This window comes from Emydura macquarii, unplaced genomic scaffold (genome assembly GCF_026122565.2).
Source record: "Emydura macquarii macquarii isolate MOO-44397 ecotype Brisbane River unplaced genomic scaffold, CSIRO-AGI_Emac_v2 contig_3517, whole genome shotgun sequence".
NCBI lineage: Eukaryota > Metazoa > Chordata > Testudines > Chelidae > Emydura > Emydura macquarii.
Genome location: NW_027133654.1, coordinates 2,695,402 through 2,714,675, shown reverse-complemented (window position 1 = coordinate 2,714,675; position 19,274 = coordinate 2,695,402). Strand labels below are relative to the sequence as shown.

General features: G+C 39.1%; 1 protein-coding gene across 15 annotated transcripts in view; it reads left to right on the top strand.

Annotated features, from left to right (window-relative positions):
• The window catches only part of RYR2 (ryanodine receptor 2), a 646,139-nt gene extending 627,820 nt beyond the window's left edge, over positions 1 to 18,319 (top strand). For all 15 annotated transcript variants that reach the window (XM_067535799.1, XM_067535792.1, XM_067535786.1 and 12 more), the window contains 5 exons: positions 4,524 to 4,680; positions 8,918 to 8,982; positions 10,735 to 10,835; positions 11,357 to 11,408; positions 16,183 to 18,319. In XM_067535799.1, the coding sequence (XP_067391900.1) occupies positions 4,524 to 4,680; positions 8,918 to 8,982; positions 10,735 to 10,835; positions 11,357 to 11,408; positions 16,183 to 16,278 (471 nt within the window). In that variant the 3' untranslated portion in view covers positions 16,279 to 18,319. The remainder of the gene's footprint in view (positions 1 to 4,523; positions 4,681 to 8,917; positions 8,983 to 10,734; positions 10,836 to 11,356; positions 11,409 to 16,182) is intronic.
• Positions 18,320 to 19,274: the final 955 nt, after the last annotated feature.

Genomic DNA, 19,274 nt, shown 5'->3' with positions numbered 1-19,274 from the left:
AATAGTGTTGTGGCTATTACAGAAGAATTTGCAGTGTTTATATAAAGGCATTAGAACTGAAAACTGCATGCTACAGAATACTGGGAAACTGCGTGAGAGAGCAGAGAAGGAAGGAAAGCTAATTTTAATTTTAGAAAAGGAAAAATTATAGAGAAGGAAAAATAACTTTATTAGTAGTTTAAATTATATATTCAAACAACTAGCTTTCTTATTTAAAAGAGACAAAACACTTATGCTAAGCTTAACTTTGAATTTGAAATGATGGTACAAATTGCTAGAGTTTGCAGTAAGTAAAAGCCTTTCTTTAGAGAGATGGCTTTTGGAAAACTCAGCTAATGAACCGTGAACATCTTAATTAAGTGCTTAGTATATGACAGCTTACCACATATATGCCGTGTTCTTAGCTGCCACTATTTTTCCCAGGAATAAACTACAGCAGAATTTGTAATAAAACAGAAATAATTGCTTTCTTGAAAAAGCCTAGATTATTCAACAATTGATGATTCAGCGTGTTGTGTATTTTTATTTTTCTTATGAGAGATTTGGCTATGGGGATGGGATGGAAAGAAAAGAATGGCTCTTGAAGATATTGAAGTGGAAGAAGTGGCAGGATTTGGAAATGGCTTTGGTGTATAGAATGAAGCAGAAGGGAGGAATTAAAAAAAAAGAAAGAAATAAAAAAGAAATCAGATTGCAGGTCTGAGCGATGAGTGTGGATGGTGTGTAGTATGTATCTAGTGAAAAGCATATTTCCTCATGTGCATTTTCAGAGCCAGAGAGCAGCTATCCATGTGCAGATGGACAAGGTGAAGGAGAGGAGAGGTTGGGTACAAGCAATCCTCTTGCACACATGCATAGGAATTAGCCAAGGTTCTCAATGTTTGTGCTCTCCTAGCCAAATCTTTGTCCCATGGAAATCAGTTAAAAACTTTTATTGAATTCAGTGGACAAGGATTTGGCCCTCTGAGCACAAGCATCAGGAGCAATCAGAGCACTCCCAGTGGTGCTGAATACCCAAAAAGGAGGGTGGATTGGAAGGGACATGACTACCCTCATTCCACATCAACTAGCATTCTGAGGGAGGGAGGAATGAATGCTGCACTCCTGTAATGTGAAAGCAAACCCTCCAAAAATTGTTCTCTCAGCACCTACAGAGAGGCATCTTCTCAGCACGAATGCATCTGGCTACTGCTGCTGTCCTGTGTTGCCTGCACTTTCCTCATTTGGTGTTGGGTTTGTAAGTCTCAAATTGCTGTGCTGTGAACTATTTCTGAACAAAATAATTACAAGATTATTCCTGTTACTGTATAGTGCATTATGGCTCTTGGATTTATTATGCTTTTTTATTAGCACCTAGGTATTGGTGTGCATACAGGTATTTTATTAAGATGAAGTAGCCTTATGTTCTCCACAGAATAACTCCTTCAGGACCAGCTTCTGCTTTCAGTATAAATGTAGTGAAAACTATAAGAACAAAATTGACTTAGTGGAACTAATGAAGAGGTACACCAGTGCAACCAAGAGCAGAATTTGACTAACTGTTCAAGCCAGATTCTTCTGTGTTTAATCCAGAGTAATCCTACTGATTTCCATGGAGCTACTACTGCTTTACAAGAGCACAAGATCAGAATTTGGCCCGCAATAGCTGTCAGCTTTCTCTGTGCTTTAAAGTCCATTTGATTTGAAATACATTAGGAGTACTCATTAGGAAGCAGAGGGGTTTTCATTTTGGCTTTTAGCATGTTTGTAAATTAGTCAGTAAAGAATATCCACTTGTAAGTATAATCGCCATTACTGACAGTACAATAACTCCTTGGCACTTTTGTAGTTTGAGATACTTAATACCATTTTGAATTTCCAACTGATTTCAGAGAGAAATGAATGGATTGCATTCCAGAATACTCTAATCCGGGTGGGAGTGGAGGTTGTATCGATGGGAGAGAAGCAAGGCAAAATGCAATGAATGGACATTTTTTGTAGAAAGATAGATCAAAAAAATAAAGATAAACTACTAATGGGATAGATTGTGGCCTGGACTACAGGGCCACACTGGGATTCAATACCAAGGCACTGCTTGACCTTCCCAGAACTTTAGTCTAGATGTATAGCAGTAAGCAGACACTGTGGATTTGACACTCCTCTGCCATATAAGTGAGTAGGGAGAGATGGGGAATGGCTGGAACCTTGACTCCACCTCTCCCAATGCACTGGTCAATGCAGCTAAGCTGACAATGCTGTTGGATAGTCATTTGCAAGTGGTAAGTGCTGGAGGAGAAAGTGGGGAGGAGCGAAGAAAACACGACTTTCTCAGGCCTGATGCCTTTACTGCTGGTTTTTGTTCAGTACAGTTATGCACGGCTTATACAGGGAAGATTGTAAAAACACAATTTAGCTCACCTTACTTCAGTGCTTATGAATGGAAGAGAAATGTGTGAAATTAATTTCTAAAGTAGTCAATCAGCCAAAAAAAAAAAAAAGAAAAGAAAAGAAAAATCCACCTTCATTATGCCAAAAAAAGAGCATAATTCTGGACCCAACTTAGTTTATAAAGAGAGAGGGTTTTGTTGCTCTTCTACAATGGTGTGCCCAAGTTATAAATGTAGCTTCAGATTGGGAAAGCCCTGATTTTCAAGGGTGCTACATTATTCTGAAATATTATGCAGTTCTGCAATTTGCAGTGTGGCTCCCAGTTTTCTTGCCACATTCATTAATTGGATCAAATTAGGAATGTTTTTAAGATGTGTATTGAGGTTACATTTCTAATTATAGTAACACTTAGATGTGATGTCATCTTATTCTGATTAGAGTTCAAGAGGGAGGGAAAGTGTAAAACAATCCAAAGAATGAAAAATTCAAAGAGTGAAAAAACTATGATTTGGAACAGCTTGTGTAAGATGGCACAAAACATGTGAGCTGATTATTCAGCTTCAAAAGAGAGTAATGACTCAATAAACCCCCCAAAACCAGAAAACTATCAAAACACTACCATGCACCTACAATTTCCTCACTGCAGGGAGGATGAGAAAGAATTGAACCACTTGTGACAGATGGTAGTGACATTGCTTATTGCACGACTGGAAGGCACTCAGATACAAAGGTGACAAACATGATATATGAATATATGGTATATGATAAAGATGGTATATGAACAAAGATGATAAATTGCTTATTGCACGACTGGAAGGCACTCAGATACTAAGGTGACAAAGATGGTATATGAAATGATATCCCATTTATTCAGTTTACAAATAACAATGCTTGCCGCCCCCTTAAAACTCAACATGGAGTCTAAAAAAGACAAGCTTCTTCTTTCTAACACATCATCATCAGTCATAACAATCCTGCAGGTGACATAGTGCCTTCAGTACTACCTGTACAAGCCTCTGAAAGGTCTTATGCAAGTATAGCTGAGAACATCATTTCCACTGTAGAATCAGCATGACTTTCCTGAAAGGGAAAGAGCCCAACTTGATCCTAAGATCCCCAAGTGAGTCTGTAGGGCTAGGTGTTAGAAAAAAATGTAACTCTTAAACTGAGTACATTTTATATGAAATCGTTGACGCAATAAACAAGGAGCCCCACATTACCATTATTAATCACTCTTTGGAGTATAAGTGCACTTTAATATCTCATGCATCTCTAACAACATGTCCTTTGAACAAGTGTCCTCAAGTGCTATTTTTCCTTTGAGGTACTGAAGGTGGGGAAAGAATAAAGAAATACAGCTTTATTTAAAAGGCAACATATTATAATAGTAATAGTAAAAATTATCACTTTACATTTTAGAGAACTTCGCAAAATGTTAACACCCTTCTGATATAGGTATTATCATCTCTATTTTATATATGAGGAAACATTCAGACTCTTCGGTATCAAAGACAGACACAGCAATTCGGTTGCAGAGCCAGAATTAGAATATAGCAGAGCCTGCATTGTAGCCTCATGCTTACTTCACCAGGCCATGCTACACCAACTATAAAAGCATCTGATTTACAAGCAGTTAGCAGTTTTTTCAATCAAATAAAATTGTTGTGTTACACGTTCCTTTTTGTTTTATGTTTCAAACTGAAGTAGTATATCTTGGAAAAACATGACGTTTTGCAACTTTAATCTCAGCAGTATTTCCAATCTTGCTGTAATATACACACCCCCAACGAGGAAAAAAGCATGGTTTAGTAGATAAGGCATGTACTAAGAGTCAGGAGACCTAGTTTCTATTCCTAGCTCTGCCACTGAATTACTGTGTAAACTTGGGCAATTTCATTTCACCTCCTTGTGCCTCTTATTTCCCCTCCTTTAAATAAAGAAATTAGACAGATTTCCCCTTTCTCTCTCTCGCTTATTTAGACTATAAGCTTTTCAGTTCAGGAACAGTCTGTTTGTACAATGCCTACCAATAGAATCCCATTCTTAGTTGGTGCTTTTGGGGACCACTGTAATACAAATAAATAATAATAAGCAGCCAAAGTCTTGAAGTGTTGTTTTTTAAATGGTTATGTGTTCTTTCATTTTCTGTTTTCCAGTGCTACATGTTTCATATGTATGTTGGAGTGCGTGCGGGCGGCGGCATTGGTGATGAAATTGAGGATCCAGCAGGAGATGAATATGAGATCTATCGGATCATCTTTGACATTACTTTCTTCTTCTTTGTAATTGTCATTCTCCTAGCCATCATACAAGGTATGTGTTCATATCCTGTGGCCACAACGAAGTGATATTTGAAACCTCTGGAATCTTAGTGCCACAGTCATCCCTCCATTGAAACAATGTACTGTAAATGCGAACAAAAAGACCAAAATTCCACCGAAGGCTGGTAATGGCTGATAATGGGCTATGTAGGATGTCTTCCCCAACTCCACATAACTCAAGGAGTGAGGACAGGGGAAAGACGGGGGATTCAGAGGAAAAACTGTTTGATGGGGCATGTTTCTCTTTAAGTCCATGGGAAATTAAAATGCTTTAATCTCCATGCATTATTACTACTAAGAGCAATAGTAGTTCCACCATCATGGCTTTTCTCTTCAGAGTGGGGCTGCATATACAAGATGGATGTGACACATACCAGTGCTGTAGATATGAAGTAGGAGTTGCATGTATGCAGGATCCTGTAATGTAAAAGACTAGTGACTCTTGAGATTGTCCCCAGCACAGCTTTGCCTCCAATCCATTTTGGCCATTATCCCTTCTGGATCGATGCCATGAGTTGTCCCACTTTCAAGCCACTCAGATACTAGCACGATGATTGCTGTATAGATGTTTAATACAACAGAAGAGAAGATATGGAAGAGCAGCAAAGGCAGTTGATCTGCCCTCCTTTTCTGTGCCTTTTGAAGCACAAAGGGGAGTGTTTGGCCCATAATGAACAAGCCTTTCAAGCTTTCTCCAGTGGATATGGAGGCTCTCCCATAAAAGGGATCCAATATCAAGGCTTTAATATCCAATACTTGGCTTTTGTCAAATTTTCAGTAACACCATGTAACATTTCTATAAGAATCCTATCACTTTTCTTCTTCTTCTTCAAGTAGATGCAGCTGTGTATTCCACTTAGACATGTGTGCTCCCAGTGCCCCAGAGCTGGAGAATTTTGCCTAGCAGAACCTGTAGGGGTGGTGCTTACTTACATCCAGCAGACCTAGCCCCTTCCCTGGCCATATAAGGGTAGTGCCGCCCCAACCCCCTCAGTTCCTTCTTACTGCCTGTAGCTAGAGTCGGAGCTCTTTGTGGTATCTTCACCTCAGACTTTTGTTCTCAGTTTCTGAGAACATTTTCTTGTATATACTAGTTAACAGTACCTTAGATCAATTTTGGTGTTAGTATAAGTTTTAATTAGAGTATTTGACTGCCCTGTGATATGCCCTTCCCAGGGTTAAAGCATTGTCCGTCTTGGGAGGGCCATCCCCAATAGCGATCCCCCCACAGGGTGTTATTGTGGTCAGTGAAGGAAACATTAGAGAGTGATGCTCCATCTGCAAGTCATTCACAAAAAGGACTCAGGTGGCGAGAGACTTGTGGCTGATGTGCCACCTGCTAGAGCAGACCATGAAGCCCACTCCGGCACTGAGGCCTTCATCTGATCACTGGTCACCTTTGGATCTGGCAAGTGATGCCTCTCTGCATTCGAGCTCTGGCATTTCCCTGAAGAGAAAGAGGAGTCATTCATCCTCCTCTGGTACAGGGAGGAAGAGGTCCGATAAAACAAACTGGGATCATTCCAGGGTTTGGGGAGACAACTCCTCATCTCCTAAGAGGAGTGCTGACCTTCACCATACTCCCTCCAGCATTTGGAATGGAGCAGGTCTGTCTAACTGCTCCCTGATACCAAACTGAAATCAGCGAGAGCCTGTACTGTCAACTCCCATTCTGGCCATGGAGCATTTGTTGAGTCCGGTACCAGCACTAGCTCGTCAGCACTAGCAGTGATTGTTTCAATGCCGGTGGCATCAGACCTGCTTTGCCTCTCAGTCCGAGACTCTTCAATGATTCAGAAGTGCTCTGGTGACATGGCTTCTACCGCCTCGTCTTCTGTTGTGCCCTTGCCACCTCCTGGCTGCGTCACAGAGCTGCCAGGTTTGTCTGCACTACATCCTGCACCACCCGGGCCTCAGACTGGCGAGTGGAGGCCAACACTGAGCCTGGCACTGAAGATCCCCTAAACACTGGTGCATACTTTGACATCATCATTATCTTGGCAGTGGGTCCCTTCATTGAGCTTTGTACCATCTTAGCGTCAGTACTGGCACCTCTTCCAGTACTAAGTCGGAGTATGTCTCATTCAATACCACCAGTGCCAATCCCCCTCGTTCTTCTTTAATACCAAGGATTTGCCATGAAACCAAAATAGTTGGGTTTTGGCAGGTGGGATGTTGCAATTAAGGCTACGTGATATAGTGCCATCAGTCACTTTGTCAGGATACTTTGCTCATGCATGTTGGACAGTAGTTTCTTTACCTCAGGGCACTCTCCAATGGGAATTCCACAGAGTTCAATCTTATCAGTTCTCTTGTTCATAGTTTATATGAGATCTTTGGAAGGGTTAGTGATGAGGCATAATTTGCAGTGTCTTCAGTGTGCTGATGACATATAGCTTTATATCTCCATTTAAACTGTCCAGCTGAAGCTGTCAATTGCCTTATTCATTGTTTGAGAGAGAATGGGGTGTAGATTGAGAATCAGTCTGTAAACCCGTATCCTGTCATCTGTGCTGGCTGCCTACTGGTTACTGGCTTGATTTTAAGATAGTTGGTTTTTTCTCAGTAGCACTAAGTGGCCTGGGGCCTACCTATTTCAAAAATTCCTTTCTCTCAGTGGCAGGCTATCCCAAGGTAGTCAGTGGAGGTTCCTGAGCTGAAGCCCAGTCATTATAAGATGGGGTGGCTGACAGGGCCCTGGATCTTTGGAACTCACTTTCCCTCAGGTCCATAACAACCTGAGTTTGTCAGCCTTCAGAGCACTCTGCAAGACTCACTTTTTCTCTCTCGCTGTGAGGACTGGGGAGCTGGGTAGAGCTAGCTGTGGTACTCTGGACACTGTGGGATGTCACTTAGTTTTTATTATATTTATGTCAATACTGGGATATTAATTGTTCTAGGGGAATTAAAGGGTTTATTTTTTGTTTTTGTTTGTGATGTGTCTGTGTAATCAGAAGTGTGATTGCATCTTGTGTAGGCATATCCAGGCTAATTTTAATCTAGCGCAGGCTAAAAATAGCAGAGAAGGTGTGGTGATGCAAGATTATCAAGGATGCGGAGAGCATTGGAGAGAATGCTCTTTTATTATAATTTGTAAAAATTCAAATCAATAAATACATCCTTTTAGAATAACACGTGTCAAGACTTTGATGGTTTCACTGCTTTTATCAATAATGATCTTCTGTTGCCTTGTACCAGCTAACATTTAGTAAGATGATGATGAACTTTGCACTTGGAAAGATACCTCCCAGTTTCTAAATACCGGGGGTATTTAGATAAGGATTCTAATCTGTGTGGCAAATTGTTTACAGTTCTGATACACTTTCTCATAAAGATTCAAGCATACTTTTGTTTTTAAAAGGCATTTGTAAAAAACAGGATTCCATGTTGTATCCTCAAGCAATGTAATCTCATGCTGTTTGTTTTTTCCATTTTGGTTTCCCTGTTTGTGACTAACTGAATATAAGTTGACAGATCTTAATTGTAAAACTTGGGCCTAATTCTTATCTCACTATCACAAACTGTACAGCAGTGTAAACTCCTTTAACTTCAGTGGTATTAGTCTGATTTACACCAGTGCAAATGAGGGAAGAATCTGGCCCTTTGTATTTATAATGTCATTCTTTGTCCGTAGGGTGAGGGTTTTTTTTCCCCTTCTGTTTCTCTGTGAAATGGCCCATTACTTCTCTGGCACTTTGTTAATGCAATTCCATTATTAAGTGACAAGCGTAGTAAAAGCAGGAGTTGCAGGATGCACATAGCCCCTGGCCATCTACATGGTATTCACATAATAAATCCATGAACTCTGCTAAGTATATAGTAGTATCCTTTTTTTGGTGGGTTTTGTTTGTTTTTGTTTTTAAAAAGGTTTCATTACCCTACAAATGTGTGTCTACCTTTCACCCACTGTATAAGAATCGAGGCTAGGGCAGTACATATAAAACAGGAATCCACTTGTCCCATCGTATCCAATTAAAAATGGTATTACAAATCTAAATATCTCAGCCAGTCTAGTTTGAGGGACTTGTTTTCATTCTGTGTAATCAGCTTTGTTTAACATATTTAAACAATAATGTAGTATTCAAAATATATGAAGGTTTCTGCTACTTCGGGATACAACTTCCCATTTGATCTTACTCTGTCAGTACTCATCCTAGGTTTTCATGGGTGTGCACATTTTGTCATATTGTACTTTTGAATGTTAATTATCATTTTTATTTATACACCAGGTTTAATTATTGATGCTTTTGGTGAATTAAGAGACCAACAAGAACAAGTTAAAGAAGATATGGAGGTAAGAAATTATAAGCTCCTAGTTACCGAACCATAGCATACTTAAGTAAAGTGCTGGTTGCTGGAATGTCCAGTCATTATCCAAATGTGATGATTTAGTAGAGAGTAATTTTAAACTGACAGGAAAATATGCAGTTTGCAATACAACAAAGTGTCCAGTATCAAACAACATACTGGGCAAGAGTCTTTCCTCACTTACACCTCAGTGAAACCATATTGAAGTCACACAAATATAACTGAGAATCTGGTCCACTGAAATGATTTTCCATGACTGACTTTCTTTGACCAAATGACTTTTTAAAATATGTACTTAGAGCAAATATATTACTATATCACATAAAAAGCTACATAAATAATTCTGTAGCACTCTGTAGAGTAGTCTTAGTGCAATTCCTTGTGATCAAAATGCTCTGCTAGCAGCCAAGCTACAGAATAACATTCACTATTGCCCACTTCCTACTATGAAAGGGTACAGTGGACAGAGATATCTTTGACTGCACTTTGGCCCTACCAGTTAGAATCACACAGGACACAGTCACAGTTGATCAAAACTGATATTTTGCTCTGGGCACATTTTAGATCTATTTGTCCACTACCTGCAATCTCAGTTGGCTCTTTGTTACATCTGACTCTTTATAGGTGATGAATAAGGCCCTACTTGAATTGTAGGATGATTGTTAAAACATTGCGGCTGAGTTGCAGACAAGCCATGGAAAATTGTGGAAAAGTAATACTGGACTTTATTATTTGAGGTGATAAAGCCCATTATTACTTTTCCACAATTTTCCACTGTTGGCCAAGTGGGGTTGAGAGTGGGGGCTCACAGCTGACAGTGGCTACCTTGAGCTGACAGCGGGGGCTTCCGCTCTCAGTCATGGGGTACCTAGAGGCTTCCACTATCACCCCTGCATGTGGCGAGGCTCCTGCTGTCCAAATTGCAGTGGATGCTTGATATTGCAGAATCTGCCATTTCCGCAGTATCGCAAGTAAGTAGGGTCTTAGTGATAAACTAACAAAATTAAGCCAAAACACCTCCCAATTTATTTTTGTGTGTCTTTTTATGTTAATGCTAAGGATTCAATTTTATTCTTTTAAACCTTTTGTCAGTTTTGGCTAAATAGAACTAAACTGACATCAGTGGCTGGTTTTGTCCTTTAGAGTTTAGCTTGGAGGTTCCCCATATTCAGCATTAATGAAGCTAGGTTATGGTTAACCTCACTTGTGTATTTTCTTTGGATATCCTAAGTGAAAGTATCCTGTTCCTGCAGGGTTCCCCTTTACTTGTTTAAATCTGACTGTTAGAATTCAGAAAGGTATCAGGTGCCTGCTGTATTCTGTAATCTCAACTGAGATCTGTGCTCATTTTCAGCTGGATAAACATAACTATCTTAGAACTAAAGATTGCTATGGACTACAGTGACCCCTACTTTCATTTAAGTAATCTGGAGAGAACAAGAAGGAAAAATTGCTTTTCAGCCTTGATTAATTCATGCCATCCTTTCTCCTGATCTATTTCCATTCAGTCCTTGACGCCAAAGATATTTTAGCAAACAGCAAGAAGTGTTTGTAGCAGCAGTTAAATTTCTATTCATGTGCTTCACTGAGGCGCAAGCTCAGTCCTTAAAGCGAAAGCCTTTTATTAAGCACATATTATACCTGATGTATTAGAATTTCCAAATAAATCGTTGTGTGCTTATTGGGTATTTTTTGTAGAGCATTTTCAACAATGTGTGTTTTTTCTGGGTTTTTTTAGACCAAATGCTTTATCTGTGGAATAGGCAATGACTACTTTGACACGGTGCCCCATGGCTTTGAAACACACACATTGCAGGAGCACAACTTGGCCAATTATCTGTAAGTACAGAACCACAAACTCTTCAATAACTCATGACTTCCATCAGCCTTTGCAGCTAACTAATCAGTCCCACAAAATAAGCGAGAAAGACCACAGTATAGATTTTATGTGCACTCATGCTGTATAAGTGAACAAGAGAAGTATAGAGAGAGATTCCTTCCCATTTGTGTCTCTGTGATCTGGGACAAGAAAATGTCAGTAGTAATTTTCACATTAGGAGGCCTGAGAAAGTTGAACGGTTATATTAAACCAGACTTGAATCTCTGACTCTTATCAGGGTCATCCACATTAATTTTAATCAGCTAGTAAAAATGAATCATGGGCGAACCTCAAATGTTTCAAGAGATTCTGTGTGGTTTAATATATATGTAATATTTTATGTCATGCTTATATTGCATATCCACTAACAGAATTATTCCTACCCTGTAAAATATAATGGTAAAAATCCATCTGTCTATGTTCCTTTGGTTTTCTGTTATTTCCATGTACTTTCTTCTGATGAACATATCTTTGTCTATAGGTTTTTTCTAATGTATCTCATTAACAAAGATGAAACAGAGCATACAGGACAGGTAAGTGAGTACTATTTACACCAGTACTACTGAAAAAGTGCTAGTGATGAAAGTCAGGAATATTCAGTATGGCACAACTAGATGAGGATTCTAACAATCACTAGAAGTTGTCCCTGTGCAACAAGTGACCTCATTCAAAACATTCCTTAAAATTCACTGATTCTGGCCAGAGCTTGATTGCTAACCTACTCTCCAGCACCCTTGCTCCTGCTCTCGTATCTGCTTTTGTATTTTTAAAACCTGTCTCTCCAAAATAAGCATGAAACAAAAATTGCAACTAACAAGATATGTACATCAAATTAGAATAACAAGTCACTTGGCTTTTTCCTGTTGATTATCTTCTTCACTATCTTTGTCTATTGTCATTATTTACAGTATTTGTTTATTTGTAATTTATATTGTATTCTCTTCAAAGCCAGGACTGTGCCATCTGTCGCCGTAAAACACCATGTATTCCCATGGTATTTAATAAGCAATATTGAAAACTTGAGCTTTCCACAGAGTCTGGCTTATTAGAAATAAGGACAATAATAGTGAGGCTAGCACCTTTACAAACTTGGATTCAAACTTTCAGATTGGAATAAGCATCCATAAATATGCCAAGGGGAGGAGAATTTGCTCATTTAGCTGTATAATCTGTAATAGTGTTTCCATTAATGACATACCATCCAGATGCTCATAAAATTTGGGCAGATGACATTCATATAAGAGAAGGACAGATAAAACTAAAACTTCTTAAATTTGACAACATTTTATCCAAACAAAATTCTGACCACTTGCTCAGCTCAGCCTAGCAGTCCTTATACTCACTTTTTCTCTCCCCTCCCTGGGAAGCAAGGAGGCAGTACTATGGACCCATTAACTTCCCTCCCCATCACCCAGCCTGTAGAATAGGGCTGGCACACCCAGAGGAACAATCCAGCAAAAGGAGCAGCCTAAAGACAACGCGCACTGTTGTACACCACACCCAAATCACTCTTGAACAGACAAGGAATTGTGAACCCATGTTTATTTTTTGTTGATTTCAGTGGGCTCTATAGTGGCTTTAAATAACACAGCCATGTATGGTGAGCAAATACAACATACCAGAGGGATGTAGCCAGAGGCCAGAGAGAATGCCCTCTGAGACACGTGAACCCAAAGTCTCCTCCTACTTCACTTTTTGGGAAGTGTATCATAGGTTCTCCCACAGTGCTGACCAGCTGCATTGTTGTGGGTTGGAGCCCTCACTGTGCCCTCTGGGTTATCTGTCTAGCTACATACTTATAAAGTTCACCTCACTGTAGCAATCATTCACATTTTGAGTCTAGATGTGGGTGCCAACGTGCATATTTGGTGCAGATACAAGGTAAACTCTTTGGAAAATGAAGCCCCAAAGATATATTTTACTAAGATGTCTTTCTTGCCTTCACTGCTCCTTGAAATATTCTTCCAAACCTTTTGACGCTTCCTCAAGCCTCTTTTAAGCTATAATTGACAACAGAAAAAAGTGTACCAAACGTACACAGACTGCTAGAATTCCCAATGAGAGCTGTGTATGAGTGATTGGTAAAATGTTTGATAGTTGCAGATGCTACCCACACACAAATTGCGTACAGAGCAACAAATTACAGTACGCCGCAGGGATATAGCACATTTTTGCTCTGTTTGTTTAAGCTGTTCTCTGTGAAGTCTGACAAATATACTGAACTACTATAATCACACTTTGTCTATATATGACCTGTCAGCCTTGCCTGGCTGCACATTTTATAAACTCGTTCTACTATTTCTGAATATCCATTGTGTCCTTTGACAATGACATGTTAAACTAGACTAGAATGTTTACCTCTGTTTTGTAAATTATTAATATTTGTTGTGGAAAAATACTGATGCATTTATGTTTTCTCCATTGCGTGACATTAGCTATTGTGTATGTGGACCCCTTGCATTTACTGAGGGCAGACAGTGACTACCAGTCACTACAGTCTAGTTAGTTGTACAATGCTTTCATTCAAATATGAGGGATCAGAGAGCACTCTGAGCTATCTAATCAACTGAATCTTCCTGACCCTGGTATTTGCTACAATAAAATGCTCTTTTTTTGTTTTTACTGCATTATTGAAAAGCAAAAGAGACACCCTTAAAAATGTACAATACACCAGAAATGATGAAAGTCGGGATATATTTGGCATAAGCTGTATACATCAGGATAAGATTAGACCTCTTAAGCAGTTAAAACAGGTGGGGATACAGTCCCATGGCTATTGCTCAAGTTTGGGAGGCAGGAAACTGGGTCACATGCTCAGTACAAATAAGGTTGTTTTGTGGTGTTCTGGCAATGCAAAGCAGCCAGAAAGGAGGCCTAACTGACCGGTTGGTGATTTCCTTGCTATAGAGAAATCTCTGGGTGGTGTAGAGAGCCTGCATGCATGGTTGGAGCACGCTTGCATACCAGTGATCCCCCAACCAGCCCCTTGAGAGCCATTGCAAGTGGTCATTAGCTACACTAGTCTGTGAGGCTTCTCATGCTTGAGGGGCTGGATCAGGCCTCAGTTAGCCCAGGAATTGGGAGACTGCAAAAGTTGCATAAAGTTACCTTTGTGTCCCCTTCCCCTCAAGTCCTGTGTGAACCACAGCTCAGTCAGATGTGAGGACTGGGGCCTTGGTTTCTTTGGTTCATCGTAAAGTTGCACACATGCTGTGCTTTGCTGGGTCGGTGCTTTACTGAATTTACCACATAAGGTTGAGGGCAACTAAATGTAATAATAAATAAATCTTTTTAACATTGGCAAAGCTCTTTTTATCTATAATTCTCCGAGCACTTTATAAAGGAACAATAATTGTGCTGGAAGCTGTTATCTTCTCCTTTAACTCACTCACTGGCACTTAAGAGCTAACAGTGTTTTATGAGGAAAATTCCAACTTCTCCCTAGCTACTTTGCTTTCTCATATACAGTGCCCTCCCAATACAGCCACATATACTAAGTACATCATGGAAGTAACCTTGACTGTTCAGTGAAAGTTGGGCTACAGCACAAAATCTGTGGTGAGGCTTCAAGAGCAAAGCGTTTAAACAAATTTTCAACAAGACAATAGCCAACATTTTTTCTTGTAGGAATCATTTAGTTACAATCACCTGTGTCCTTTCTGCCCAACCACCTTGACAGATAACAGCATATTCATAGAAAACTAGCCTAATACTTCAGTTGCATGCAAAAGTCAGCTTCCTAGACACCCTAATGTGAATCTAAAGGAACACTGTGTTAAGCAGTGATTTAAAAGGGGGAAGGGAGTGTCTTGCGAAGCAGTGTTTTGCAAATCTTGCATTTGCTTCACCAAAACTTCTGACAAGGAGTCCATTTTAGTGAGATGTTTTTAAAATAGGGACCATCTTCCAACTTAGAGCGAAAGTTTATGGTTCAAAGAAATCTGATCCACAATGAGTCCTGGACCAAAATGATTTGGCGTAGAGGTTCACATCAGTTAATTTCACAGCCATCGGGAGGCAAGTGATAGCAGTAATGCCAGTTAACATACATTGTAAGGCAAGGGAAAAATTTCAGCCAATCACAAATAGTTTCAGGGAAGTGACTGTGTGAAAAAAGAACTGGATGGATACAAAGACAGATACGGAAAACAGGACACGTCCATTGTGCTAGCAAAACCCTGCACTATTTGACTGAACAAATTAAATAACTGTGTGGATAGATTAAGCAGTTTACCTGACTGTCACGTGCTCATATGTTAGCGTTAGTGTTCATAGGCAACATACAGGCATGATGGGTATATATGCATTTGGCACTCAAATCAGTTGCATCCTGTTTTGAAAATATGGCCTTTGATGTCACTGAGGATTTAATTATCATTTGTGTGGTAATAAACCCACATCTTTCTGGGATGCAGTTGTCTGAATTCCTTCTATTTTTGTAAAATATTTAACAACAATTGAACAGAAAATCAATAATCTACATTGAAATGCAACCCTCAGTATTATGAAACAATGTACTTGAAACACGTTTGACAGTACTTGATGGCTCTTTCATTGGGCTGAATTCGCATTATATTATATATTATACACCCGTGCTTATTATATCCACAAGTTTTATTAGGCACCCCTCAGCAAGGTACCTGGATGAAATTTGTATGTTTATAAACATTGCTACCAAGTGGGTAGCAATCGGATACTGTCATCGACATGCCCCAGTCACTCAATGGACAAAAACTCACCCAAATGAAGAGCCTACAGTTAAGGAAAACTGCTCCAATTTATGCATTCTACCAGAAACTGATATCCTTAAAGTCATTGCATTATTTTATGTATCGTACACAGGCATGTTAGAAATATCTGCTGTAGAAATTCAGCTGAGGTTCCTTTAAGGATCATGAAAAATTAATCTTTAGCTACAGTATGATATTGCATCCAATTGCAGTTGAGCTTCAAGTTGCTCCTGGACATAAAAGAGCAAAATTAATTGTTTTGTCTCCATTTTTTATTTCTCCAGAAAGAAGGTCAAAATTCCTGAGCTCTTCAAGAGTCTCTTTGAACTACTCACTAATCTAGCATATGTATGTGTTTCTATAATAATTTCATCTGGGAGATAGACACCCAAAAGCCTACACTAAAATTAACCAAGTTGCTAAAGTGTTCAATCACTTGCAGGTTCATACACAGCAGATCAATTTTGCATTGAAAAAGAAAATTTAGAGCAGCATGTAGCCTTTTTTGAAAGATGAGGGATAGCTAATGTACTCTCACTGAATCAAACCACTTATTTAAATCTCCTATGTGTTGCAGGAATCCTATGTATGGAAAATGTATCAAGAACGGTGCTGGGAATTTTTCCCTGCTGGTGACTGCTTTCGAAAACAGTATGAAGACCAGCTCAACTAAATACGGATGAGGATCTTCACTGAAAATGTGTCCATCCATTTCCCAACTCTTTAGGGAATATCTGATTTTTTGAATCTCCAAAGCTGTGTGCTTTTTGGAGCACCAAAGCTCTGTTTCTGATGACCTGACTGTGCTGGGTTTTTTTCTTGTGTATTTGCATTGAGAACAATGGAGTAAAGAACAATGAAAATTTAAAACAGTAACTCATGGGGAAAAAACACACCACCCACACATAAATCCCCGTACATACCATGCAGACACACACAAAGAAACAATTATTTTCTGAGACTGCCAGATGACTCCCTTGATGCTGAAAACACACCTGGGGTAACATGGGTAGTGACACTCATTCAATCTATTTATTTCATCATCCTGGAAGGAACTATATAGTTCACAGAGCACTGAAAAAGATTGTTTTGGACACTAAGTTATGGGGAAATAGTGCCTTACTATATGTGGGTTGAGCTATGCAGAAGATGAGTGCATGATGACATCTTATCTTTTCTTTGTGCCCTTCCTTTGTTCCCAGTTAATATTTATTTTGTGTTTTGGTGAGGTTGGGGGGAAGGGGTTTGATTGTGCACACCTTTTTAATAAGACTGTGGCGTGTCTCAGGACAAGAGTAGGTTATTCTCATCAAGTTAAATTCACATTTACCTTCCTCTTTTGCTCTTGCTCTTATTTTGGTAATGCTCTGATGCAACACTGCAACTTTATGAAATCTTTGTATGAAAACAGACTGAAAAAACACTTTAAAAGAAATATTTCATTGCATGTTTATTATGCAAGTTTAAAACAAAGAAACAAAAAACAACAACCTTCAGAAGCAAGTTGATCAACATGAGAAAAACATTCACAATAATTATACTCATAGTAATAAAGTGTTGTGGGCTTTATTGTACATTTGGACCAGTGTCATCAGCCAACAATGTATATGTTATGAACTTAACGGTAGTTTTGGTTTAATTTCTTTTTCTCTTTATTTCATTTTTGCCACCTGTGATCAATAGTGGAGTTAAAGATTTTCTTGTTAGATCATTTTTTAAAATCAAAGCTGAAGCAATATCCATTCAGGGATTCCATCAGTTGCATCATGAAGCACCAATGATGTGTACATCACTCCATTTTGAGTCCTTTTCAATTGTAATGATAGTCTTTACAAATAAAAAGAGAAATTCAGAATGGAAGCAAGGTGGTTTTGCTAGCATTTGAGCCTTTTCTTACTGAGTTTGCTAGTTAATACCTGATTTAACAAAATCATACTTGTAAACAGGATTACTCTCAAGTCTTCATTTTGAAATTATTATCCTTCTGTGCCCTGTGCTCCTGTCCCTTTTTGATCCTTCTTAACTTATAGCCCACAACTGCATCTGGTCATAAAGGCAAATTAATATCCTCACTAGCACTCAGTTATAGCTAAGAGAAGTGGGGAAGTAACTATTGTGAATATAGTGTTTAAAAGAATGCCCAAGCCACAAAAATTGTATTTCAATCCCTTCCAACCTTCAAGGCTGTTCAGATGTAGGCTTTTATAGTTCAGCTGACTGGAAATATGGGTGCCATTCTGAAATTTGGGTCCAGAGCTGGGTTCATATTTCAATTACCCTATTATTCCAGGGCTCTTAGGATCCAGGATTTTGGTTTATAATTATGATTATAAATATAGCAGACAGCTGCAAAATTTAGTATCTGTGTTCAGATTTTGATCTCCATTCTAAGTCAGGGTTTTGGTTCAGGCTCATCTCTACTTAACCAGACGCTGCAGAAGAATATTTTTTTTAATTCATTTTGATTTAGCCAGGAATTGATTTGTTTTATTATTCACTATCCCCTTGTAATGTTAGCAGAAGAGATTTTCCTTCTCATGTGTATACACAATGGTTTGTTATAGATTTTGCTTATGAGCACCAGGCTGATGGTGTTGACTTAGTTTTAAAGATAATTGATGTACATGTTTCAAAACCTAAATTCAGAAGGAAGAACGTGGACTTTGCAGACATATATATGAATAAAAGAGGTATATTAATCTTGACCTTCCACAATCACAAAGCTGCTGCTGCATTCTCTACTGTTTGATCCCAAGACACTCTAGCATCCAATGTGTGTGAAACCACATTAAAACACGATGGACCCATCCCTCTGGTTGGGGGTCGATAGTTGTAGTGGAACAGATGCTTACCTTTTTATTATATACATCTTCACTTACTGAATAAATCTGGCCCCCACCTTCAAAGGGACAGATACCTCCTACCAGCTGATAATTGGCTCATTCAAGTGAGCAAGATTTGGCTGGCAGCAAGTGGAGGTATGGCAGGGCCAGGATCGGGTGACAGAGGATTTCTTCAGCCATTGGGCTGAAGTGTGCTGCAGGGAGCGGCTGTGGAACATGGATGTAGATCTCTTGTGCTCTGCATCCCCTGCTCCCTCCACTGAGATACAAGCCCACAGTTCACTACGGGGTACTGGTTTTGGTACTCAAAGCATAAAATTCAGGAGAAAATCCACAAAGTTGAGACTGGAAACACATGATATGAGAGCTTTATGTTTTTCTTCTGAAATTGTGAATTTTCAGTCACTCACCCTGGTTCTAATGGTGACATTCAGTACTTCAAGTATGAAATCCTTCAAGCAAATCTGTCAAATACTGGAAAAGGTGGAAAGCTATCATGCTTGTGGAGTGTACTGCATTTTGGATTCATGCAAAAAGGAAGGGAAATCTTTAAATGCAGTAGTTTTTAACAAGCTATTTCTCACTGATGAAACTGATTTCCTAAGATTTTTGTTGGCAAGCTTCTGAAACAGGATGTTGTAAAAGGTATGCAGCATAAATAATAGCTTATTCACATTACTGCTGCCAAATTCTGCAATGAATTAATTCTTTTGCAGCTGTATGGAAAGAATTAAACCTTAAAATGAAATCAGAAGTGTGCCATGAGAGAAAGCTACTTCAAGTCAGAAGTGCAAGGCTATGTGACAATGCACCACTTGAAAAAGCA